Source organism: Staurois parvus, unplaced genomic scaffold, assembly GCF_062004578.1.
Source record: "Staurois parvus isolate SC_StPar_1 unplaced genomic scaffold, SC_StPar_1.0 ptg000011l, whole genome shotgun sequence".
In the NCBI taxonomy this organism is placed as follows: Eukaryota; Metazoa; Chordata; class Amphibia; order Anura; family Ranidae; genus Staurois; species Staurois parvus.
In genome coordinates, this window is record NW_028317807.1 from 30,392,015 (window position 1) to 30,418,289 (window position 26,275).

General features: G+C 39.4%; 1 protein-coding gene across 2 annotated transcripts in view; it reads right to left on the bottom strand.

Annotated features, from left to right (window-relative positions):
- ERBB4 (erb-b2 receptor tyrosine kinase 4) overlaps positions 1-26,275 on the bottom strand; it is a 1,213,483-nt gene that overhangs the window by 302,619 nt on the left and 884,589 nt on the right. For both annotated transcript variants that reach the window (XM_089672264.1, XM_089672254.1), the window contains exons 10-13: positions 26,181-26,254; positions 23,072-23,162; positions 5,878-6,077; positions 2,041-2,173 (exon numbers count right to left, since the gene is read on the bottom strand). In XM_089672264.1, the coding sequence (XP_089528390.1) occupies positions 2,041-2,173; positions 5,878-6,077; positions 23,072-23,162; positions 26,181-26,254 (498 nt within the window). The remainder of the gene's footprint in view (positions 1-2,040; positions 2,174-5,877; positions 6,078-23,071; positions 23,163-26,180; positions 26,255-26,275) is intronic.

A 26,275-nucleotide genomic window follows, 5' to 3' on the forward strand; every position in this document is an offset into this window, starting at 1 on the left:
TTCATATATGTTCTAAAGCTAATATTGTAAGCATTACATAATACCAACACACAGCTTGAACGTTTATCTATTTATCTACTTTTTAATTTTTTTATCTGTTTATTTTATATTAACTTTATCTTTTGTGACTGGTGTGTATGTTCAGTGATTCAAAGTAGAACTTTACCTTCCCTAACAACTTTACATAATATTCGTCCCGCCCCCCTCCTCTAACAGAATTGTATTTTTTTTTGGGGGGGGGGGTCAGAAATCCTTTTTTTTGGGGACCCCTCCCCATACTTCCTTTTTTTGAACTAAGCCAGAATGACATGGACAGTTGCCCCCAGCCTTTTGGGATACCACATCACAGGTCACATGTACGTCATTACACAACCCAGAAGAGGCAACCACCTCCTCCATGGTGATGTTAAGAGAAGATGGAGGTACAGGATTGGGTATGCTGCGTCAAGGAGGTGGATCCATAGGTAGTACTACTAGATCACCAGGCTTGTGAGTAAGCTTTTGGAGAACTTTACCCTACATGGGGCATCATGGATGGCTTCATCAGGGTTGTCCATGACCTAACGCATAAGGCAAAATTAGGAGACACAGGTTGATTCAGTCTTACTGAACTGAGAGTGGATGAGAGAGTACACCAGGGCTGACAGCAGTGGCATTGAACTGTGTAATTTTAAACCCATATTAGTACCTACTCATTCAATAAGGAAGCACTACACTATGTAAGTGGTTTATTTTTAATAAATTATTTTTCATATAATGTGGAACACTATGTTGTTTTCAGATTTTTTTCTATATTTGGAGCATTGTAAAAATAAAGAAAGGAAGCTATCAAGGTGATCAATAATCAGTGAAAGCTTTTCCCAGAGCAAAGGAAGATGCTAGTTTTAGACTTTTTTTTTTCATTTTAAGGTCCAACACATGAGGTGGCTGTGGAATGATTGTGGTAACTCTGAATACTGTAATCAAACACCATTAGAACTCTTATCAATTAAGAAGAATGAGGATGGATTTTTTTGAAAATTATTGAATTTTTTCACACACAAATTATTAACTTAGGGACTTTTTTACTATATTTATTGTTTATGATATGAGCACTGTGCACTTTATATTAATATGGTTTGAGCAAAAATATTTTGATTTACTTGGGTTTGTAGTATGTTATTTCATCTAATTAATTATTTATAGTATCAGGGCACATGTTCTTTTATTATTTTAGATACATTTTAATTCAGTTTGGTGCTAGCAACTTTTTTGAGTTGGGATTGGTGCATAATAACACATTTAGGATAAATACAGAATTGCATTCATGTGTGTGCTATCTGCATGGAGTTTAGATTTAAATGAGAAGATTGTTCAAAGCATTAATAGCCATGAATGTGGACTGGTGAGCCAGTGCCATGGGTTCAAGAGGTTCATCGGTTCATTGGTAATTTGCATACCCAGGCACTGCAAAATGTGACCAAAAAGTTTAAACTATCTCTCAGTTGTAAGGGTGTAACAGGGCAGATACATTGTGTTACTCATGAGTTTAAGGCCTCATGCATACTGGACGTTTTTGACGTTGCTCTTAGGAGCATCTGGTGGGTTTTTTTCTGCCTTTAAATGCCCCTGCATGTTAGCCTATGTGTCCATGCACTCATAGGCGTTTAGAGGCAGGAGCTTTTATAGGCAGAAAAAAAAACACTGCCAGGGCATCCAGCAGCAGCGGTGTTTTGGCAGAAAAAAGACTGTTGATGTGTCAACATGCTGGGTAAAGCTATGATACATTTAACAATTGACTGTTAATTCATGTTAATGCCACAATAAATTATTATTATGGCCAATTAAATAACTTAATGCCCAAGCACTTGAAGCGCCTAAACACATTACACACATTTCAAAGCGTCAAGCGTTTTTTTTCTTCCAAAACACCACTGTCAGAAGGAAAGGTGTCTAGCAGAGATAGCAAAAACGTCCAGTGTGCATGAAGCCTGAGTATGCTGTTTTTTTTATTATATAGTCATTTTGATCCATGATACATTTGGTTTCAGCATTACTTACCCAGAGCGAAGGTTGCAGGATCTGACACATGATTTGCCTCGACTGAAATATTTACAGGAAAGGCATTGATCAGGCCCAGGTCCCCAACAACCATCAGCAGAACAAAGAGGATGGCACACCATTCCTTCAGCAGCTAAAAGAAAAACAAGAAAATCATGCTTTGCTAGATTAATGGTCAGAAAACCATGGATTCGTACAGAATGTTAGAAGGGTTAATAGGATGCATCTTGAGTCTGGAGACTGTAACAACAACAACCATTACACTGTAAATTAAACCTAGAAGTGTATGAGAAAATACACCAATTAGGCTCTAGAGATTAATTAGCCTAATGAACTGGAAGATTCTACATGCCACCCTACATGCTTTGTTTACTCCCAGGACGCCATGAAGTAAGCAGTATCTTGGCCATTAAGTCCCACGCGCTTTTAAACCACATACTTAAAAAATAGATATGAGATACAGGCTTAACTAATGAAGATAATGCACTGTTACGTTATAGTACAAGCATATATATTATAGATAAAGAGTTAGCGTTTATATAATGTAAAGATTTTTTGCTGTTTAAGAAAATATAGGCCGGAAGTTAAAGAGTAAGGCTAACCACTGTCCTGTTTACTCCCAGGACACCATGAGGTAAGCAGTGTCCTGGCCATTGAGTCCCACGCACTTTTACATCACCTACTAAAATTACAGATATAGGATGTAGGCTTAAATAATAAAGATAATGCACTGTTATGTTATAGTACAAGCATACAGTATATAATACAGATGAAGGATTAGCATTAAATATACAATATAGATAAAGATATTTTGCTGTTAAAAAAAATATAGGCCGGAAGTTAAAGAGTAAGCCTAACCACCATTCTTAGATATTTTATTCCTGCATTTTACTGTATTTGAAATTGTCAATGTATATTTGTTGATGCCTCAATATTGTACTAGTGCAAGTAGTTGGCTGAATTCATATTGAAATTCTGTACCATGAATTTTGTCAACAGATAGGGGGCTATTTGTAAAAACTGGTTGAATGGTTGAATCTGTTCATCTGTCATAAAATTATGGCCATATTTTACCTGAAGAAGAAATCCAGGTTAAACCTAACTAGTGTTAAAATTGCACCCCCCCCCCCCCATACCTATGCTAAGTTTTATTATATTGATGTATATACTTATTTTCAGCTCGTTTTGTCAGCCAGTGGCAGCTGCAGGGGAGAGGAGAGAGTGCTCGACAGCAGTGATGTCATCAATAGGCTCCTATAGTCCATCCATTGTCTGCGCTACCTTTGATTGACACAGGGGAGCTAGATCACGTGACTGGACCTAAGCAGGCTGAATAAGTAAGTATGCACAGCTTTTTTACACAGGTTAGTCAGCACAGATGTTAGGAGGGAGTATTTTTAAGACTATTTAGGCCTAGCCTGGAATTTTACTTTAACATGTCAATTTTCTGTGATGGTCAGCTCTATCTAGTGGCTGTAATGCAGTGTCTTTCCTGAAATATCTCAGCCAGTGAAGTGCTGCATAATGTCCGCTATATGGAGTTGACAAAAATAAGAAAAAAAACAGGATTAAGCGAAACACGATCAGAATTAGTGACAGTCGGGCTTATGACATTCATCTAGCAAATTATTTTTATAAATAGACCCGATAGTATACTATGGTAGAGTCATTGGGGTTGATTTACTAAAACTGGAGAGTGCAAAATCTGGTGCATTTGTGCATGGTAGCCAATTCGCTTCTAACTTGAAACCTGGAATCTGATTGGCTACCATGCAGAGCTGCACCAGATTTTGCACTCTCCAGTTTTAGTAAATCAACCCCATTGTTACCACTAGTACGGTATATGCAGTACACTTTCATATATTCTACATAATAGTCAAAGTCGAATGATAAAATTCCATGGCTATTGTGTGCAGCGTATATCGGCTTCCTTTTGGAATGCTAAAGACAATCCATTTTGCATGCATATTGCACAGTGAGTATTGAAGTGTATCTAATAAAAGCTCACATATAAAGGCAAAAAAGGTCTTCAGTAATACAGTACATAAAGAACACACTTATGTGCTCTCTCTAATTGTACACAAACAGAAGAACTGTGTACATGTTGGGTAGGTGCAGCGTTCTGTGGTTTGCAGTAAGCACACAGAGGCCCAATTTGCATAGAACTATGTATTAAAACAGTAGGTCAACTGTACAAACAGGCCCAGTGGGGAGGCTCACCCATCCAATGCCACTTAGAACTGTGTAGCGGAGACACAGCAGTCTGAAGATTCAGGGATGCTGACAGCTTCCTGAGAAGGTCCATGCTCTCTCTCTACTCCATCGGAATCTTTCCCTATCGCTGACCACTGTCTCTGACAAACAGGGAACCTGTCCCTACACTAGCCAAACCAATGGGACATGTGCATCCAACCAGATCGCTGCCCTGGGTGACCGAGGAACTCATAGAGAAACCAAGTTTCTCAAAACCTCCTCTCCAATCTGCATTGTTGCTGCAGTCCCGTACCACCTGACATAGAGAATACAGACTGTACAGACTGCACCTGCCTACATAAAGACCTATTACTGCACTCATCCTTTAAAGTGTAAATCCTAACAATGAACTTATTTTATTCACTCCCTGTTGGTTAGATTTGCCATTTAAAGAATTTTGTTATATTTGTTTGAGAAGTGCAAAAATGCCTTTTGATTCTCCAGGGAATTTTGTTAGCTGATTATTTCTTGTGCTCTTTAGCTCTGATGCATTTTTATTCATTACATTGTACCTTGCAACCTCTGAGGAATACAAAACACCTCCCATGTACATTATGTAGAATAGAAGATGGGATGGGGAGGTGTGCTGTAGTCCTGTCCTTGCTTACATGACTAAGCGTTGTTACCCTAGGACCAGAAGTTACTGGCAGGAACACCAAAGGAAAACAAATCAAAACCTGAAAAGAACAAAGCAAATGAAGCATCCACATCTAAGAACTGTTAATCTGCAATATATTATATTTTGTTCTTGGGTTGTATATTGAATAAAATTAGATATACTTGTGCAGCCCACATATAAAAGTTTGGGTCTCTATTTATGCTCCTGCAGTCTCTAAAAATGTTTTGCCTTATTCATTAAGGAATTTTGTTTTCATTTTTTATTGTGCAATATATTAAAATTCACTTTGCTGAAATAAGTCCAGTACAAGGTGACATCTGATCGGTTGGTATATGTTGGTTGACTTAAGGAAGCCCTTTCTTTTAGTTCCATCAGTGTTGATTTACTAAAGGCAAATGGGCTGTTCATAGAAGGAGAGTTTTTACATTAGCTTATTAAACAAGGTGAAACTTTGTTGACTTTCGTTATCCAATCATAACAAGCAAAAACAATTTTTATTTTTCATACAAGTGATTAGTTATAATTTTCACCACATTCACTAAGCTAAAAGAAAATTCCCTTCCAAAAAGAACAAGCCTATTTGGATTTAGTAAACCGAGTTTAAAGCAGAACTATTTTTAAACCCCTTCTTGCCTCTGCCTCCTGGCCCTTTAACAGGGTCTAACATCAGGGCATTCTGATCATGTGACCATTGTGATTGGCAGTCACAGTGGCCACTTGATTAGAAAGCTCCCAAATGCAAATATGTATCAGGAGCTTTCTGGTAACCGCATGTTACTGTGCCGGAGCGCACAAGGAACACACTCTCAGCACAATAAAATATTTACCTAGGGACCCATATATGCAGCATCTCTGTGTTATATATGCACCACGTCAGCGGGAAGAGGGTAACAAAATCGAATTATTTTTTACTTATACAGCATAACCATTGAAGCACTACAGGTACTTAGTAATTTGATACTCACTGCAGTTTTCAGCTTTTTTGTTTTCCCGGATGGTGGTTTTCTGGCTGCTTGTCCTGAACAGTGGAGTCCAGTTGATGGTATTGTAGTAGCAGAGGTTGTGGTTATCAGTGATATAGACATTACCAGCACTGATCTCTTTCAGTGACTGCAGTTTCAGAGAATTAAGACTTTGCTGCTTGAGAATGAGCAGTGAAATCCCACTATATGGAGAAAAAGATGTATAAACAATGGACCAGTGAAGAATGAATTAGCAACATCCATTTTTACACCTAGACCTTTAGGCTCCATTCACACTTCGCATTTCTTCAAAGTGCAACAAAACACACAAGAAATGGCATCCCCAAACACGGTTAGCAGACAAGCGTTTTGTCGTGTGTCAATAATGCTTCAAAAGTGCCAAAACACATATTGAAAAAAAAGCATGATGCTCTATGCCCAAAAAGGTTCTGGCGCTCCTTTGGAGTGTTCTTTGCACATAGGGAAGCCCATTCAGGCGAGTTGGCTGCCCTACGTGCACTATGGACAGACAGGAACGCTAGTTTCCACTATGCAAAGGTGTGATCGCAGCCTAACATGTTATCTTCACCAGTAGCGACTGCTCACCTAGCAAAGTGAATGTTCTTAGAATGAAATGAAACTTGCTATAGACACTCCCTTCAGCGATTCTTTATTAGCTTAAAGTGGAAGTTCACTCAAAAAGTCCTGCTGGATCACTTCCTTGTTTTTTTTTTGGGGGGGGGACTACCGATTTTTATTGATACCCACTTCCACTCCCACAATCCTCACCTAGGCAATGCAGCTTGCCCTGCCCCCTCCCCTCCTGCAGCCTCCTGGGACACAATACAAGTCTTAGGAGGCTGCAAGACCATTTTGAAAACTCATACATGCACAGTGGGGAGCCGAATGTGACTCCTCAGGAAGCCACAGCTGACTCCCATAGCCAAGATGGCAGCAATGGGGACCCACAGTGGGAAGCAGAACTGGCTGATGAAGGACAGTGCTGGTGTCCAAGTAATGGTAAGTACCTGATTTTCAATAATTAATAGCTACAGTATCTGTATCTTCTTTAGCATAGAGTCAATAAGGTTGCTAATATAATTTGCTAATTTAGCAAAGTGAATGTCCAATTGGAAAGTCAATGCATACTATGAAAAATGACTGTTACTTAGTGAATAAGGTATAAGTTCAATTTGAATACTCAATCGTGTATGAGGGAAGTTAACAAAAAAATATTTTAGCTTGTATGGGATTGGATATTTGAACATTCACTTTGCATAGTGGCACAGTGTGCATATGCTTTCCAGTTGAACATTTACTATATTAGAGTGGTTGTAAAGGCAGAAAACATTTGACCTTCATGGATTCTATGCATGAAGGTAGAAAAACTTCTGTGTGCTGCTCCCCTCACAGCTCTCCCAATACTCACCTGAGCTTCATCTCGATCCAGCTAGAGCTTCGGCTGTCCTGGGACTCCCTCTCCTCATTGGCTGTCAATCACAGCCAGTAAGCCAATGATGAGATAGCGGGGGATGGGGAGCTGTGTGTCTTAGGGACGCATAGAGTGGGGCTTGGGAGTGAGCACGCACCAGTGCTCCCATAGCAATTGGCTTACTATTGGGGGCACTGGTCAAGGAGGAGGAGCCAGGAGCACTGACAGGGGAACCGAGAAGGAGAGGATCAGGGCTGCTCTGTGCAAAACCACTGCACAGAGCAGGTAAGTATAACATCTTTGTTATTTAAAAAAGCCAAACCTTCAATACCACTTTAGGTGAACAATCTATATTCCCTTAGTAAATCAATCCCACTGGCTCTGTGCTAAAGATAAACTAATGAAGAATTGCTACTAGGTTTGAAGCCTACTTTCATGATTTTGTGCTCTGTAACCCCCCTATGTACAGCTATGCAACAAGTAATCCCAAAGTCCCTGAGACAGTTTATAGGCAATATTTCATGTTTGACTTGGGTGTCTCTTTAATCCTTTTTACTCAGACTGTAAAGTAGAGAACAATAAAATAGCTGAATTATTAACTGGGAACACCATTTTTGCCAATTTTAGTAAGTTCATACACTGCTATGATATATCTATTTTAATAATGTTTATAAATTCTGTATTTTAGAAACACACTTTTAATACAGGGTGCATCCATGATACTCACTTTGCAAAACATAAAATATGAAGTTTAAAACTGCCTATGTGGATAGAAGTACATTCGGCATGCCTGACTTGACAATGGAGGGGAGGAGAGTGTGTCTTTCTCTGACTTTTACTACAGTTAGTGTAAGATGATCTCCCTGGTATTTAGATCTGTTTCAGAACAGAAGCCTGCATTTTTGCCTTCAAAAATGCTGGCATTTATAAAATATTCTTATGCAATACTTCATTTTTTTTATTAAAGGAGAAGTACAGCCAAAGCTATTTTGGCTGTACTTATCCTGTGGATCACAGGAGTGCAGTTCGTTCTGCACTCCTGTGACCCATTTTCAGCTGACAGTGGGCTGATGCCTAATGTTGGCTGACATCACTCAGCCAGTCCAGGCTAGGGAAAGATCAGGGAAAGTCAGGAGAGCCTGAGCTAGCCGCTTCCTTCCTCTCCACAGCCCAGCGCTCCAGTGAGCACAGGGGGGGCAGAGCAGACATCGATGACTGACAGTCACCGCTCTCTGCTCAGAGTGACTGTGAGAACGCAGCGATCAGAGATCATGTGATCACTGAGTTCTAACAATTAGTGCTGGCAGGGGACAGATGCAGCATTGGATTGATGCTGCATCCACCTAGGTAAGTATGATTTAAAAAAAAAAAAGAAATGCCATACTTTTAAAAAAGAAAATTACAATATTTTCTCTTGAACATGAAAGAACACATAAATAAAACATATATGCAAATTCAAATATATGTGTTAGCGTGGATTCACACACGTGCAGTGTGAATTTAAGCTCCGTTTTCACAGCTAATTGACAAAAATGTTATTCAGCGGTTTAGGTCAGGTTTAGATCAGGGTCAGGTCAGGATTTTATCCTGTTCACAACTGATAACATGTGCAATTTAGAAGTGTTCCCATAGAAGTCAATGAGCCTGAATTCGCACCTGAGACATGTCCAACTGGTCAGAAAACTGACCGGACTCTTTTTCAGTTCACACTGAATCTACATCGGTTGCACCACATATATGTGAACAGGCACAATAGAAACCAATGTTATTTCACATGTCATGGGAATTGGATGCAGTTCAAAATGCATCCAATTCATATAAATGTGAACCGACTCCTACTGTGAGTAGAGGAATATTTAGGTTATTATTATTACCATTAATTCCAATAATACATAGATTTATTAGCCTATTTTTAAAGTACAGTACACAATAAGCAGACTGATTAGCAAAAGTAAGATAAACAAAGAGGATGTGTGTGGTTGCTATGTTTACATTACACAACTGTTCTTTAAAGCTCCTTGGTCATAATTTATTTTTATTTTCTGAAGAAATTGTTCTTTATTAGAAGAAATATACATTATTCTAACATGATTAATTACTAATGTTTAACGAGAACAATAGATGGGTCTTTAAAATGTGATCAGCCTAGTAGACCCAGTTTCTTTGAATACTTTTTCATTACTGTATATATTTATTTATATTTGCTTACTGCAGATACACACTATGTTACCTGCTCAGCAGTGTGACACAGCTATTGTATTGTAATTACTGCTTTTGAAATTTCAGTGTCAAATTGGTGAATCAGCTCTAAATGACTGAAAACAATAAATCTGACTCATGCTGAAAGTTCATTTCTGCAGCATTGGTTTAACAAGGATGCTGACTATACTGTCTGACATACAGCCATTTACTAGAAAGACAAATTGCAAAGGGGTTGATTTACTAAAACTGGAGAGTGCAAAATCTGGTGCAGCTCTGCATAGAAACCAATCAGCTTCCAGTTTTTTTTTAATAAGCGTAAGTTAGGCTGGTCATACATTATACAATTTCTTATTCAATTTCCTTTAGATTTACCTTCAACTACGTAGTGCAAGGACCTGCCTGATTGCATACAAATTGAAAGTGTTGACCTCAAATTATATGGTTTTGGTAAATCTAAAGGAAAATTGGACACGAAAATTGTATATTTTCTGGCCAGCATTAGAAGCTGATTGGCTACCTTGCACAGCTGCACCAGATTTTGCACTCTCCAGTTTTAATAAATCAACCCCAATGCATATGGGAAGAAATATGGCAGAACAAGTATATAAAAATATGACCATGATAAAAGGATATATGTGTGTGAAAACAGCAATAACACAAAATATATTTCAGACACTTAAAAGGGCCACACAATAAAACCTTAGAGATTACTAAGCTTAAAAACAATATATTTTCAATATGAAGCTAAGATCAAGAACACAGGGACACGACCTCATACCAGCAGAAGGAAAGTTCAAAACTAATCTTAGAAAGTATCATTTTACTGAACAAGTTGATGCTCGGAACAGACTTCCAGCAGAGGTAGCAAATCAGTCAAAAGTAAGTGGATTCAAACATGACTGGGATAAATAAAGATCTATACTCAAAACAATATATATATATATATATATATATATATATATATATATATATGGGGCAGACTCGATGGACCAGTTGGTCTTTTTCTACACCACTCTCCAATATTTCTATACAGTAAATAAAAAGAGAAACAGAATGGAAACCAAAAGCATTCTTCAGTCTCGATCACAATATCACAGACATACAGTATATATCGGAGGCATCTAAAGGGTCAAGGAGAAAGAGAAGTGTATAATGGCCCTGAGACTTAAAGACGTAAAATTTATCAGTTACTTCAGTAACTTAGTTTTCACCTGAGTGAGCAGAGCAATAACCTGACAGTGCAGGGTATATGAGATCATTGAAGTTAAGGAAGAAGAACAAGCCGGTTGTTTTACAGGTTACAAGGAAAAGTGTAGGTCTGTGACCTAGAGGTATGAACTGAAATAGACAGTTCTGTAATAATCTGTTCTTCTTCCACACACAAAATGAAGGCAGTTTTTCTTCTGGCTGGGCACAATGATGGAACTACCAAGGGGATCCACCAAGGTGGGCCTTTGGGTTTCCACATGATGGTATTGTACTTATTGTGACTTCCGTTTTACTCTTAACCTCCCTAGCGGTCTGATTATGTCCATATTTCTGTGCTCAAAGCGGTACATTTTTTTGCATGGAAATATGTATTTTTTTTATTGTAGGCCTGTAATTTTTAGAAATAACTAAATAAGTCGCAAAATCGTTTTCAGTGTCTCATGACGAATTTCCCCACGAATCATTATCACTCAATTATGCAAGTGGTGTTAATTTACTATCGCTGTTCTCTAGCTGGTCTAAAACCGATTTTGACCTAAAGGGATGCTTTTTAGACGCCATGGACGTTTCTCAGTTTCCAGGCAGAAAGAACAGTAAAAATGTAGGCAGGGCACAGGACAAAGCACTAGGGACAAAATGTATGTGAAATGGTTTGATACAGTAATGTTTTACTATGTTATTTTAGTGAATGTCACTTTTTGTCATTTTCAAATTTCCCGCTGTTCCGCCCCCCATACATCCCGACATCGCAGGGGATGGAACCCAGAAGAGAGACATTACAGGGGACACTGCAGGAGGGACATCGCGGGAGCGCAGGACAAGGAAAGAGAAGAACAGATCCCGGAGCAGCGCCGCATGGTAAGTCCGAGTGTAGCTCGGGGTTACTGCTTGTGGTACTGAAACTTTACCCCGAGCTACACTTGGGAATACCGCCAGGGAGGTTAAAAAGAACTGGAATCAATAAAGCATCCTGTGGACTAAAAGCATAAACAGGGGCCTCAGTGTACATGAGCAAGGGGTTTTAAAAATTGGGCAGATTGGTGAATTGATAATTTTTTTACAATCCTGAAAAAAAAACATGCATATTTGTCTAATCTTCAAGAATCATGCAACTCACAAGTTGCCAACAAACAAACAAACAAATAAACTCTCATTGTTTAACCCAAGAATGAATTTTAAAAGATATAGTATGGTACAAGGCTCTATGATTAAGCTCCTAGCAGAGTAAAACGTGTTAGTATAGCAAGTGAATTAGCCTTGCACCGGACTATATCTATTAAGGTTCACTCAAGGCTTTTATAAGGAGAGTGACATTTTCTTTTTTCTTTTTTTTTTTGGGATACTGTGCATGGATCACCTTCTGGAGCCAGCACCCATTAGCTAGTGGTGCAAGGGGTGGAGAGCCTGGAATGGAGTGATTGGGGTTGTCTGCAAATCACAATTTGACTGCATTCCAAAAAAGCTTTGTTTTCTATTTTTATATATGTTCAGAAGGATAGAAAAAATTATTCTCCCAGTTCAATCATTCTCAGGCATCAATGCAGATGCAGAAAGATTACAGGGTTTATTTACTAAGGCAAATAGGCTGTTCATTTTGCAATGAAAATTTGTACTTTGCAAGAGAATTTTCCCTTAGCTTAGTAAATAAGGCTCTAGTGACTTTCATGATGCAATGATATGTAGGCAAAATGTGAGTTTTATTTCTGTGCACGATTTCTTATTCTTTGCAAAGTGAATTTTCCACATTCACTAAGCTAAGTGAAAATTCCTGTCTTGCTTACCTTTGCTAAATCAACCCCTATGTATTCAACCTACACCCACAATAATATCTTTGCTGTATCAGGACCCAGTGGAGAAAAGTTTCATTCCTGGCTGGGTTCAGTACTACAAGAAGTGCAACACAGCACTAATCAATAAGAGTCCTCATAGTAGGAGCATAAACATAAATGTGGCTAGGAGGCCCACTTGAGAGATGTATGTCCATCAGGGATTTTCAAAGGAATATAAATGTGTGAATTTTTGTTTGAGGTTGTCAGCTGCTAGGAGAGTGTTGGACCAGCACTGTGCTACGAAGTTGCATTTTATTTTTGGTGTAAGGTCAGTACTGATAACCCCCACACCTGATCACATCTACTTACTATTTCTTTTCTCTTTTTTGATATTGAGACCATTTTATTTCTTTATTTTTATTTCCATCTTTAACCCTTTTTTGGGGAGGTCTGTTGAACCTTTCTGTTATGGGTTGGCCCATTTTTGTACATTATGGTGATCAATGGTACATTTTGTTTTCCCAGACTTATCTTGGATGATCTTGCTGTCAGTGTGCATGTGTGAAGGGGGTACTGCTGCTTTCCTGTTTTTTCACCATTGTCTCTTTGATGGACATGCATCTCTCAAGTAGGCCTCCTACTCGTATTTGTGTTTATACGTCTACTATTAGGACCCCTCTTGATTATATGTATTTATCTAATTTATCAGTTTCAAACCGCCAAAAGGGATCCCAGTTTTACTGTCCATATGCTTGCTGTGTCTTTCTCTTGTCCTGCTGCAACTATGGACTTCCTGTGTTGATGTAATAGTATACCAATGTTATTAAAATAATTATATAGTGAGTATGCAATCTCTGTTCTGTTATATACACATTTCCTAACATGATGTGCTCTTCCTATGTTCATCCAATTATCTGACACTAATTGTAACTTATGCTTTGGAATCACAGGATCCCCTGAAGATGCAACTGTATGGTGAAACGCGTCAGTACCTATGACTGCTATCCTGCACAGGGTCCTCCAAAGTTTATAAAATACTGAGATATTTATGTGTATAATATTTAAGAGTATACATACAGTGTATGCACTGGAGGACCTAGCAGGTCTAACATTCTATGGGGTACTAATACTCAGTATTCTACTTGTTATGCTTTTATACAATTGTATTATAATTGTAATCATGTCTCTGAATAAAAATTGTTTTATATGGGTTTGTGTCTACCTTCTGTGAGGTTATGTCTGGCACCGTAAAGTCCTTTCCTTTCTTTTCTTTTTGTGTTCCTTATACTATTAGGATGTGGTGCCATATAGAGTTTACCGAGTCTCTTACGTTTGATATTTTGCATTTCTCCGTACTTTCAGTCCTAAGGAGAATTGTCACAGGACAAATAGGAAAAAGAAAATCCCAGAGACACAGACAGCAGTAAAAACCTATACAGGATTATAAAAACCTCACTATTTAAAATGTAAAAAAAATTGCCTTCAAATACACTTTCATATTATATGTTAATGTATGTGGCTTTGTCTAAACAGCCAAATATTTTATATTTGAAACCTGATCTAAAATAAACTAATGCAGCTTGGCTGCTCATTTGCCAATCTATTTGTAAAGGATGGCCAAAAATACTAAATAAAGTATTATTAGTCATGTGCCTATGCACTGGCCTGCCAAAATCAATGATAACCGCACATTTACATTAAACATAAAATAAAATGCCAAAACAGAATTGTTTAAGTATATAACTCTGCAGTGTAGACTATAATTGTGATTAACTGCAAGTAATTTAAAACAGTAATAATAGTTTGCAGCATAAACTATACACAGAAAAAGAATAGAGAGAAGACAAAGAAAAGCCTTAGGCACGGACCTTAGCTTACCTCCTGCTGGATAATAGCTGTTTTAATGATAGGTGCTTATGAAAAAGATATACAGCAGGTGTGATATTTAACCAGTTCATTTACCAATTTATATTCGACTCCAAAACTGGAGGTTAAAGGAGAACTCCATTTTAAAAGAACTATTTTAATACATGCTGATGATCTATTGTTGTGGTTTCCAAACTGTGGCCCTTTGATTGCCTATATTTGGCCTTTGGGGCAGTATTCCTCCCACTGATACGAGACAATATTTTTCCCAACGACATCAACAATGGGGCATAATTCATAATTCATAATGGGAGCACTATTCCACCCCTTAATACCTAAGATGGGGCACTGTTTACTCCCACTGACACCAGGACAAATTCTACCCACAATGGTCATAGTGTGCCCCCCCCCCAAGTCCGCAGGACAGTAAACTGGCCTTTTTTTTAGAAAATTTGGAAATGCCTGATCTCCTGCATGAATTATTTTTTTAAAGTGATATAGAATCCTCAGTTTTGTTAAAGAACTTTCAGCAGCTGAGTTAATCACTTACTAAGTATGCAACGTTTTTATCTTTTAATCATTGCTTATGTTCCAGTTTAAGCTGGAGCCATGACCCCTGCCCCATGTTTTCTGTTTCAGCCTAGGATGGAAAGGCACTTCCATGCTTCTACCCTCTCCTCTCCCCTTCCTGTTCCAAGTGAACAGACTGATGTGAGACTGCCCTGTCCACAGTTAACTCTTTCCTGTGAAGATCGGAAGTTTAGGGTAGCAGTACTAAGAGAACAGGAGACTGCAGCATTGAATTTTAACAAATAGTTTTAACAAATCAAATTACACAGGACATCTGTAGTACATCCTTCCACCCCTCTGCCACTCCCCCCATTGTCAGCAATCCCCAACTGTCATATCATAGTGACAATAGGGAGTTTCTGTGTAAATACAGCAGTTATAGAAGCTGCTGCTGTCAAAGAACAGACTGTCGGACATAGTGTTTATAAACATTGTGGAGAAACAAGATAAGCTAATGACACACAGGCACACGTAATGATTAATGCCCCCCCTACCTCCATTTTGTTACAGAGATTTGTCACTAAAGGAATCATAATCATTTTCTATGGGACTGCTAATACTAAAAATTTTGATTTGTAGCTGTGACGCTCAGCGATTGAGATTTCTCAGCGCTTTGGCTCACCAACAATATCGCTATCAATCTTAATGCTTTTCTATGAAATGTTGAAGCAATCTCTATGAGGACAACCCAATGCTGTAGAAAATAGTCAGCAGTTCTAGCAACTAAATCATTAGCTACAAATAACAGTTAATCACTGGCACTAATGCACTTTTGCCAACCATCATTATTTTTTCTGGCAGTCAGTAAAAAAGGGGACTTTTCTCCTGTCAATAAATGCCAGTAACAGGAAGAGGTTGCCAGTTAAAAACATGGGTATGATGCTCAGCTCAGGACTGCACATACCAACCAGTTGAGACCATCCAAGTGCCTGCTACAGTGTGTTCGAGCGGTGCCAGCGAAGGTGGTGCTAAGCGTGTTGTGTGATGTCATGGTGCAAGGGAGCCCAGCGGACAGCCGGAGCCGAGCGTGTGGGTCAGCAGGATGGATGCAAGGCAAGGCGGGAGCGAGACTCTCAGTGCTGTTTGGACTGGAGTGAATTGAAGGGACCACCTGGTGTGAAGAGAGACTGTCACTATGACTCAGGAGCGGACGTGTCATATTGGTGAGTTGTCATAATCTGTGCTGCTGTGCATTGCTATCAGAGTCACTGGGAGAGATCATCTTCATGTGTGTGTACCTGCCCATTCCAATTTCTTGCCCTTCTGAGTCCTGTCCCTGAGCTACTTACTTTGCACTTACAACAATATTTTTTTAACTTTTGGAAATACTAGTAAAAACTTAGCTGTGCCCTTAAAATTTTGGTGTCAGGTCAGTGAATTTCAATCTGGTAGGTTGGCTACACTCTACTAATGGCTTGCAGCAACAATAATTCAAGTACACACTATAGAAGGCAATACCTTGTTCATATGTCATGTCTGAGGTTTACAACCACTTTAATAATTTTGTTTATTTTTTTTAGTGTAACATTAAAAAAGCATTACATTAAAAAAAAAATGTATTTAATTTTTAAATAACTTGGCAATAGTTCGAACCAGAATCATAATTTTAGTGTACTTTTAAATAAGCCAAATTATAAGAAAAACGTATATGTTTTATCTATAGTGACACTACTTTTTAAACTAACAATGATCAAAGTAGCAAAAATGTTATTTTTTTATTTTGTTACATTTTTGGTCCATATCACAGATGTGAGATATGATGTAGTTAAACCTGTGTTTCTCAACCTTTTTTCAGTTAAGGCACCCTTTACAGATTTGGATAGAATTGAGGTACCCCATTCTAAAATGTGAAAGATACTATAATGGTTTTACATATTGCAGCAGCATCCACACATGGTGATTTATTCTTCCAAAGCAAATACGCTGTTGCACACTGGTACTGACTAGTATTCCAATGTTTATTTTCTCCCTTACTTAGCTAATAAGATGCCAGTGCTGATGAAGAGGGGCAGGGGAAGGGCAAACTAGGATGCTATGCAGGTGCCCAACATCCTTCTTATCAACCGATGATGCCATTGGTCGTTAGGATGCCATCAGCTAGGCTCCCTGGTTGAAAAACGCTGGGTTAAACAATGAAGACTGGTCCAAAACCCACCTCAGTCTGTATCTGAGCAATGAATGATCAGGAGGATATCGGGTGCCTGCACACATAAAAAAAGTCACCCAAGCTGTAAGCATGCTTATTGTTAGATTTACAGCTCTATGGAAGCAAAAGGGGAGGGAAGGCTGTCATTCTGAACCAACCATGACTGGTTCAGAATGACTATGTCAGGGAACGAGAAGATCGCCACGACGCATGAATCTGCACATGTGTAGGATTCCGACAAAGCACTAGGACCCAGGCGCGCCTGTGATCAATGACAGTGCTGGCAGGCACTAGGACCCAGGCTATTTAAACCAGCTCTTGCAATGCTCACATTGCCGTATGGTCTTATTCCTGTGTTCCTGTTCCTAGTACCTGAGATTGCCTTTGTTGCCGAACCTGCCTGACCCGTATTATCGTGACTCTCTCCTGCCCTGATCCCTGGCTTGTCTGACCATTCTTCTGATTTCTCCTGTTTACCAGACCTCCTGTTGCTGAACCTGGCCTGTGACCCATTTATCCTTTTGCCTGCTGATCTGTACCGTCTGCCTCTGCTGTTACCGACCTGGCCTGTCTGACTACGTTACATGCTACCTCTTCACATCTGTTTCTCACTTGTTACCTACCACTGGCAAATCCACCTCTACCACAGATGGTTGAACTCGGGGGTCGCGACCTGGTCTCAGGCTGCTTCAAGTCCATCCCCACCATCAGGGGCTCTGGTGAAACAGCAGACTGAGGCTTAGATTCCGCGCCCTGAGGGATTCTGGCCTGTGGGTCGCTAGAGGCTACCGCCAGGCGGTCCTTAACAGACTACCTTTCCTCTCCCAGTGATTTTCTGGAAGATATTGGTATAGAACCCTTGACATGTTTTTCTTCTCAGCAATAAAAACCCAACTTTGCCCTGATCCAATCAAATCTAAAAAGTAAAAAGGTTTTTCTAGAGTTCCATTTAAGTGAATCTACACCTAAACTGTATTTTTCAGCTCCTTTTCACCTGAACATGCTACTTTGATATGGCTTATGAAATGATATGAACAGCAGAGTGTAATTTTCATTCTTAGGTTTGCATTGGTGATCCTGAACTCATGAGTGCCTACATTTCCTCCCTAGGAGCCCTCTTGTTGTTTCACAAGCAGTGGTAAAGCTGCAAATGCAGTATGTCCATCCCTGTGGTTTCTCTGCCTGCTCTTCTTACTTCATATAGCCCTAGATATGACTGAGCAAGTTCCCTGTAGTTTCTTTACTTCAGATTTTAGTTTCTAAAAGCTGTGAGATACAGCTGCTTCTAATAAGAGGAGTCAGCCCAATGTCTGATATGTTACCATTGCCACGGTTTATTTAATAGGACAGGTCGATGCTCACAGCCTGGGTTCAGTTTAGATCTGTTTACTTCCCTCTATTATCCTGCAAAGCTTAAACTACTAAAGGGGACACCTGCTATTTCAGAGAGTGCTACCCCACGGGTGCGTTAAATCAAAAATGCTTTTGCCGTCACCACTCCAAACAGCCAGAATATTGTGTAAGAGTCTGCCGGCTTGTTGGCTGCTGAGGATGCAGTGTTTTATAACTTCTCAGCCAAGGCCATCATTAAATGTGCCCCCTGCCCTTCCTTCTCAGACTCAGCCCTGCAGAGACACATAATTATTCTCAGCACTGGTATACACTATGGCATAACCTCTGTGTACGCACCTGCTTTCTTCTGTCTGTGTGGAGGAACACAGAAAACTAATACAGTAATTGCAGAGTCTTGTGGGATTGAAAAGAAAAGTTAATGCTGCATCAGAGCACTGTGCACTGGCTACTGAAGTCCAAAGATCTCTCTATGATTAAAATATTTCCTATAGCTGATGTGCAAAATGTACGCTAACAAGAACATTTCTTGCTGTCCATAGCAACCATTCACAATCCTGGTTTCATTTTAACTGCAGAAATGGCTGGGGTGCTGCTGCACAGAGGTTTTTTTACCTTCATGCATAGAATACATGAACGTAAAAAAACCTTGAGCCTTTAGAACCACTTTAATTAGGGTAGGACCTGCAGTCAGTGTAACTACCCGATGCCCATTCAGACCTGCAATCACAGACAGAGTCTTTCAACATCAATGTCCTTTGTCATGTAATGCCAAAAACCACAAAGGAAGCTGATGCTGGCAGATGTGAAAGATACATCACAATAAGTACCCACATTTCACCATGAACACCAATAACTGCGGTGAAATGATACATTTTTGTTATACATTTTCTGTATCCCACAGAAATTTACCATGAACGGGCCACTGTGTTTATTTGGGACAATTCTTTGAAGCTAAACTCCAGGCAAACAATTAAGAACACCCCCTTCCTTTATATAGCTGATGACAGCTCAGGGATTGGTCGTGATTGGTCATGTCCAGTGGGTCATCAAGTTTTTTTTGAGTGAGTTGGCAGCGGCGTGTAACGTGATTGATGATGGATTTACAATGAAGGACATTTTGGGGGGATTTGTATTTTTTATTGAAGGACTTGTCAAACATTTGGGTGTCTTTATTTTTAGACAACATTTCTGTTAATAAGAAGGGCTACTGTTTACCCCATTGTAAAGGACAATTGGTACATTCTGTATAAAATTGTATTCTATTTTCTATGTTTTACCTATGTATTGTACACTGCACTCATTGTGCACTTGGCACTAATAATGTTTTCATTACATGTTTGCATTCATTTAAGTCCTGATTAGTAATTAGCCTGCCTATGTAATGCCCCTTGTTACCATAAAAGTACAATTCTAATATTAATGTGATACCTACGTAATCATGTGTATAAAAAACTTTGAATAAACAGAACAGTTATTTGTAAAGATGCTGAGTGTATCGTTTTGTGTCTGTTTCCTACTGCAGTAGTTATTAATTTGGAACCACTAATCAATATAAGGATAGGAGTTGCCTATCTAAAAAATTCCAGTATTAATGTCCAGAACACCATACTCATTCTTGTGGGGGATATCATCTGGAGCCCCCCTATTATTAAAGGGCATTTTCAGACTCCAATAAGCCCCCTGCCCCACAGACCCCTGCAACCACCGAGCAAAGGTTGTGGGGATGAGGCCATGTTCTGGCCTGTCTTGGTATGGTTTGGGGAGGAAGGGGTATGGATTTCCTGGGGGACCTCACACAATGTTATTTTTTGCAATCAAATTCCCCCTGATGAAGTCACGTGACCCTGTGACACAACGCGTAGGGGAGGGGCTCTGACCTCACGACGTTGCATCGGAGAGGCTCGGCGATTCTAGCAGAGGCAGACAGAGAGGCAGAGGGAATCACCAGCTCTGCATATCTGCTTAAGATAAGTGCCTCATATGCTTGTATCACCGCATCTGGTAGCAATAAATACGCTTATTTAAAAGGATAAGACACCATGGCCTTTTTTTCTCCATCTGATCTATATACTCAACATTGAGGAAAGGTGGATATGAGAAGGAGGTGTCCCCAGGAGGGGAAATAGGAGATACTGATACCCCTTTCAAAAATCTATCTATGAGTGGCCACGTGGATGAATTGAGAGGAGACTATAGGAGGAGGATCTGAGCAGGTCTGCACATCCATCTGGAATACTGCATAAAGGAGTACTATCCCACCAGTCCTAGAAGGACTAAAAGTCTATTTGCCTAAATTTATTTGGGCAAATATTAAGGTGAGCGCATATTGAGACTACACGGCACCTGAAAAGAGGGATTAAGGAGTTCACCTGCACATTGCACATTTTGCACAAAGATATATAAGACTGGTCAATTTTGTATGCACCTTTGCACAAAGATATAAAAGACTCTTTATTTAATCATGAAATTGGAATATGGCATTGATAATATTGTTTGAGCACTAATGGCACAATTTAGCATATTCATGATTTGATTTTTCATTCACTTTATCACATTAATTAATCTATTGATTTTTATTATATTTATTATTAATTTATTTAGTTTATGGATGTTTATGAGTGATATACAATACAGTATTAAGTATTTATAGCAGGAGCGCATCATAAATATGTCTAATCTATTTACATATACACAATTAAGTGAGTTTGTGAAAGTGCCAGCGCACCTAACACAACAGGTAGTTCACTACCACTAATTGCACATATTATACTGAACATCTGAGACATAGTGGCTCACAAGTATTCACTTTGTAATTGTAGAAAAGGGGAAATGTAATTTGCCAGCAACACCTTTTTTTCCTTTGTAAATGCCCAGGTTAAACAATTCACTGCTCTCAGCATGGAATTTTTTAAAAATAACTTTTTGCCATTTACATATGTTCCCCAGAGAAATGCCCCCATGCTATTTTTTACACCCCATTGCCCATTAGCCGAGCAAATAGGAATACTTAATTTGACAGATTTAGCTCCCATTGATCTCAGTGGGGTTTCAATTTGGCATCCACACTCAGGGCAGTTTTGCTCATCACTACCTAGCACTAAACTAACCCTGTTCTACAGTAAACTCACCTTAATTGGGGGAAGCTGTATCAAAACCAAGCAGTTCCCCAGGAAATCTAGCACATCCCTGTTGTAGGGGCTGAAAATAACTAATCTGGCTTTATAGACAAAGATCGCATAATACTCATTAACAATTCATGCAAATACATGGATTGTAACACAAATACGGCTGTTCCTGGCTTCACTTAGGAAATCAGATTGTGTTTTATCAGTACAGATTTGTATATCTTCTGCTTGTCATTTTATTTTACTTAAAACTCCACACAGATGGAAGGATGGTTACATAAGTAACCACATACCATAATCATTGTAAAACAGCAGGCTTTCATGCTGTGAACATTGAGATTTACCTACTTTTATAACAAGTAATCTTTCTGACATATCCAAAGCTAAACAAAAAGATGTGGCAAAATACCTGCAATTATATGTTAATGAGGGATATTGGTTTTGGTTATAAAATATGTTGTCAAATCCGATAAAGCAAGTCTAATTTGTGTTACATGTAAACTTTAACTTGAAACTGGCCCATGCTTTGCCCATGTACAGGACCATATTAATACTTTGTCTCTTAGGCCAACTGTGTTGTGCTGCCCTCTTTCCTATCCTAAGATACTAAGCTTGATAGCCTTGATATCACACAACTAAAATCCGACGGCATAGCCGTCCCTAGGTACCCTGAGGCTTTAAGTGGAAAGGCTGAAAGAGGTGGTATGGATCTGTGCTCCCAGAATCAATGACTATAGAAGTAAGGTAAATAATGCTGTACCAACCCAGAAATAGTAATCTGTCACCTTTACAATACAATATTCCACGAAGAGAAATGTATAGACTAGGCAAGGACTGTACCAATAAGGACCCAGTCAGATAGCACTGGCAGGCACGGTGGTAATCTAGAAATTTTTATTATATGGAGGAATGTTACAGATGAGGCAATGTGATGTGTGGGTGGCTGCATGTTGTTCCTGGTGACCCTACAGTGAGAGCTCATCTGAGTTAAATCGGAGTTCTGGGAGTTGTCCAGCATGTATAACCAAAGAGTTTGACTATCAGTGTAATTATTGCTCAAAGCGATGTGTTGGAATTAACTTCAATCTATTGTATGGCTTAAAGGTGCTCCTGTTTCAAGCTTAATTCTGTCTTAACCACCTCTGGACTCCATAACAGTCGACTTCAAGAGCCAACATCCAAGCATGAGTTTATTTGAAGAGTGCTTTAGGAGCCCCTAAAAACTCAGCTCCTCGTAATATGCAGAAGGTTGAGCTCTATCCCATTGCCACTCCATTCTCTGTACACCCATATTGGTCACAAAATATAAGCCGCACTGGACAATATAGAAGTGTTAGACATGGGAGGAAGAGGTCATGAATTCATCCTTCAGAGCTCTGATCAGAATAATAGGACTTCCCAGGTTTTGGGATTCCCTGTGTACTTTTGGTACTTGGAAGGGCCTGCCCAATAATCCAAGATCACTTAAAGTATTACCATTGTGCACAGGTTTGCTTTAAGTACAACTTCAACCACTTTTTCTTACCTGTATAAATCCCGACCTCCAATGCTGACCAAGTTAGAAAAGACACTGAGATCTGTCATATTCTTTGGCCAGGACTGTATATTCAGATAACCTGTAGAGATTAAAGAACAATGGCATATAAGATAATTGCATGCATAAGGTAATTTTGGCAATATTTTAAACTTACACTACTTAAAGCATGTTTGGTCTTTTATTTTTATTCTTTTTGGTTAGAGTGGAGAAGTATCAGATCCCCTGTTAGGTCCTTATTACTGTCTTTGCCCTTGCTATGGATAAACTCTCACTCTCTTTGTCCTAGCGACCATTGACACCAGATTAGAAAGTGATGGGAAATCCAAAATGTTAGGATTGTAACTTGAAAAAAATGTTGAAGAGGAATCTTCCAGGTAGACACCTGTTACACTGACAGCTCTCTAGAAGGGTATTCCCCCTTTACTTCAGTGAGATATTCTCTCTTTTCTTGTTGTGACACATGATAGGCAATGCAGGGATATCTCCCCAATGGAACAAAGACAGCAAACAAAAAAAACTAATCCCTGCTTTGTCCACAACTAAAAGAAAACATTTTGGTCTTAGAGAACCTTTCAAGATGAACTTCACCAAAAAAAGGTTTTCAAGCTACTGTATTTTAATGGCCAATGTATGCTTGCCATATCTTTTTTTTTCACTGTCAGATAGTCCTAGGCCCTGTTAGGGGTTCTGTTGGTATCTTATGCTATACAGCTGAATTAGCATTTGACATCTTTTTGTGTGCTTGGAGTTATGTGTCACAGCCCTACCTCTTCACTCATGCCTAGCCTATGAGTGCTTATATAAGCTTCTATACACACCCATCCATTGTGTGATGTTTGAGACTGTCAGAGCTTAAAGTAGAACTATAGGCAAAAGTTTTTTTAAAATTTTGGATAGAGTGTGTGTGTGTGTGTGTGTGTTTGTGGGGGGGGGGGGGGGTATAATCCCTGTCTGTTTTTGTTCACCATCTGTGTCCCATTGGGGAGATTTCCCTTCACTTCCTGTCCTGTAGCCAAACAGGAAGTGAGCAATAATCCCTGCAAATTAAGGGAATTCTTTGGGACTTACCCAGTCACCAAAACTAGTGTCCCCATTGGAGGAATTCCCCTCGATTTCTTTTCTGGGAACAATCCATTATTTTGGTTTTCTTTTACTTTCAATTTCAGTGATAATGGCAAACAGGACAAATAAAGAGGGTGAATCTCCCTAACGGGGGCACAAACCGCATTAAAAAGTGACAGTGTGCTAATCCCTCTACACTCTATCCAAAAGTAAAAAAAAAAGCCTCTAATTATATTTTAAAGCCTAGTGCACACATTCATTTCTTTTTTGTTCAACCCAACGGGCTGAACGAAAAAAATCTGAGAGATCGCCATACTAAGTGATGTTAGTACAGCGATCTCTCCCACTGTGCCTTTGTGTTCTGATAGGGGGACTATCCCCCGCCAGAACACACTAATCAGTGCATGTAACAAATGGCTGCGAGCGCTGATCGGATGCTGTTTTTCCAGCATGTCTTTTCAACAAACACTGGTCATAAGATTGGCATCTGTTGGAAGGACAAATGTACAGGTCCAAATGTCGGCCAGTTTCTACTGAACCAGCCAATATTCAGACTATGTGTACATCAGTTTAAAGCTGGTCCTGCATGGATAGAAATTCAGCAGATTCAGCAGGAACCAGCTGAACTTTGATCTATGTGTACCCTCTTTGTTCAACAGAAAATGGTCATTAGACCAGGTTCTGTCAAATGTTCCCGCTGGAAAACCAGCATTCAGTCAGCACATGTAGCCAATGGGCTGTAGTGTTAATCAGTGTATTCTCAAGGTGGGGGAGTCCCATTGTCAGAATACAAAGACACAGTGGGAAGGATTTCCCCATCTACCTTGGATGGGGAAATCGGTTTTGAATAATATATGACCAGCCTAACCTAACTTGTCTTACAAATGCTCCCTCCACTCTCCTAACTGTCTAACCCTTGTAATAAAGATGTATATACCTACCTATTTTCAGTCCACTCTGGTACAGTCACATGATCTGGCTCCCTTGCGGTGGCTGCAGACTAGAGGAAGGACTGCCGACAACGGATGGGCAAAAGGAACCTATGGATGGCATCACTGCTCCATTCTTTACCATTCTTTTTGTTGAGTGCCCTCTCCTCTCCCCTACTGCTGTCACTAGCTGACACAGGGGATCACGTGACCAGACTGGAGTGGGCTAAGAATAGGTAAGTATATACATCTTCCTTACATAGGATAGGGGGCATACATGCTGGGGGGGGTGAAGCATTTTTAAGGCTAGCTAGGTTTAGCTAGCTCTAAATTAACTTAAAAGGTATATATAGCCAAAACTAGTGAATAGTTAAACCTTCTGTCCATTTATTGAGTATTGGGTGAGAGGAAATTGTTACAAAATGAGCAGAATTCTTCTATTAGACAGCTGTCTCTCCAGTAGGTTTCCCAAATGGAAGATTACTCTCACCCTTCCCTACACTATCCAAAATGTAATAAAAAAAGGCAATCTAAGAACTTTAATTTACAGGACAATTCCAGAGCCTTTCAGATTTCTAGGTTTTAATCAGCAGCACTTAACACCCCGGTCGCACTGGGTGCGACTTGGCATGCAATTTGCATGCTATGGAACTTGCAAATCATATGGCAAGTCACACCCTATTGTTTGCTATTACAATGGTCAAATCAGTGCGGTTTCTACTTGGTTGGAGCTGCACTGATTTCTCAAGTAGTAGATGCACTACTTTTCATGTGATTTGCATAGACATCTGTGTCACCTGAAATCGGCATGCCACCCGACTTTAAAATCGTGCGACTTCACTGTAAGATGAATGATTTCAAAGTCGGGCTTGATGTGACTGGAGTGTAAGCATAGATCCAGATACATGAAAATTGTAGAAAACTTTACAGATTTTGTCAGTTGTTGGAATACTTTTTTTTTCTTAATGCTGAAAAATAGGAAGCCCTTACATTTGCCTGGAGATTTTCTATAACTTACGACAAAAAATATCAAATGTTATATACTTAATACGTTTTATAGGCCGACCAATTCAATGGTATTTGATTCCAAAACAGAAGCTGTGTACCTGTGATTTCTCTAACAGTGCGGAAGATATTCAATTTCTCTGGATCCAGAGCAGCTATGTTGTGATATGCATCCCTGGAGAAATACAAAAGATAG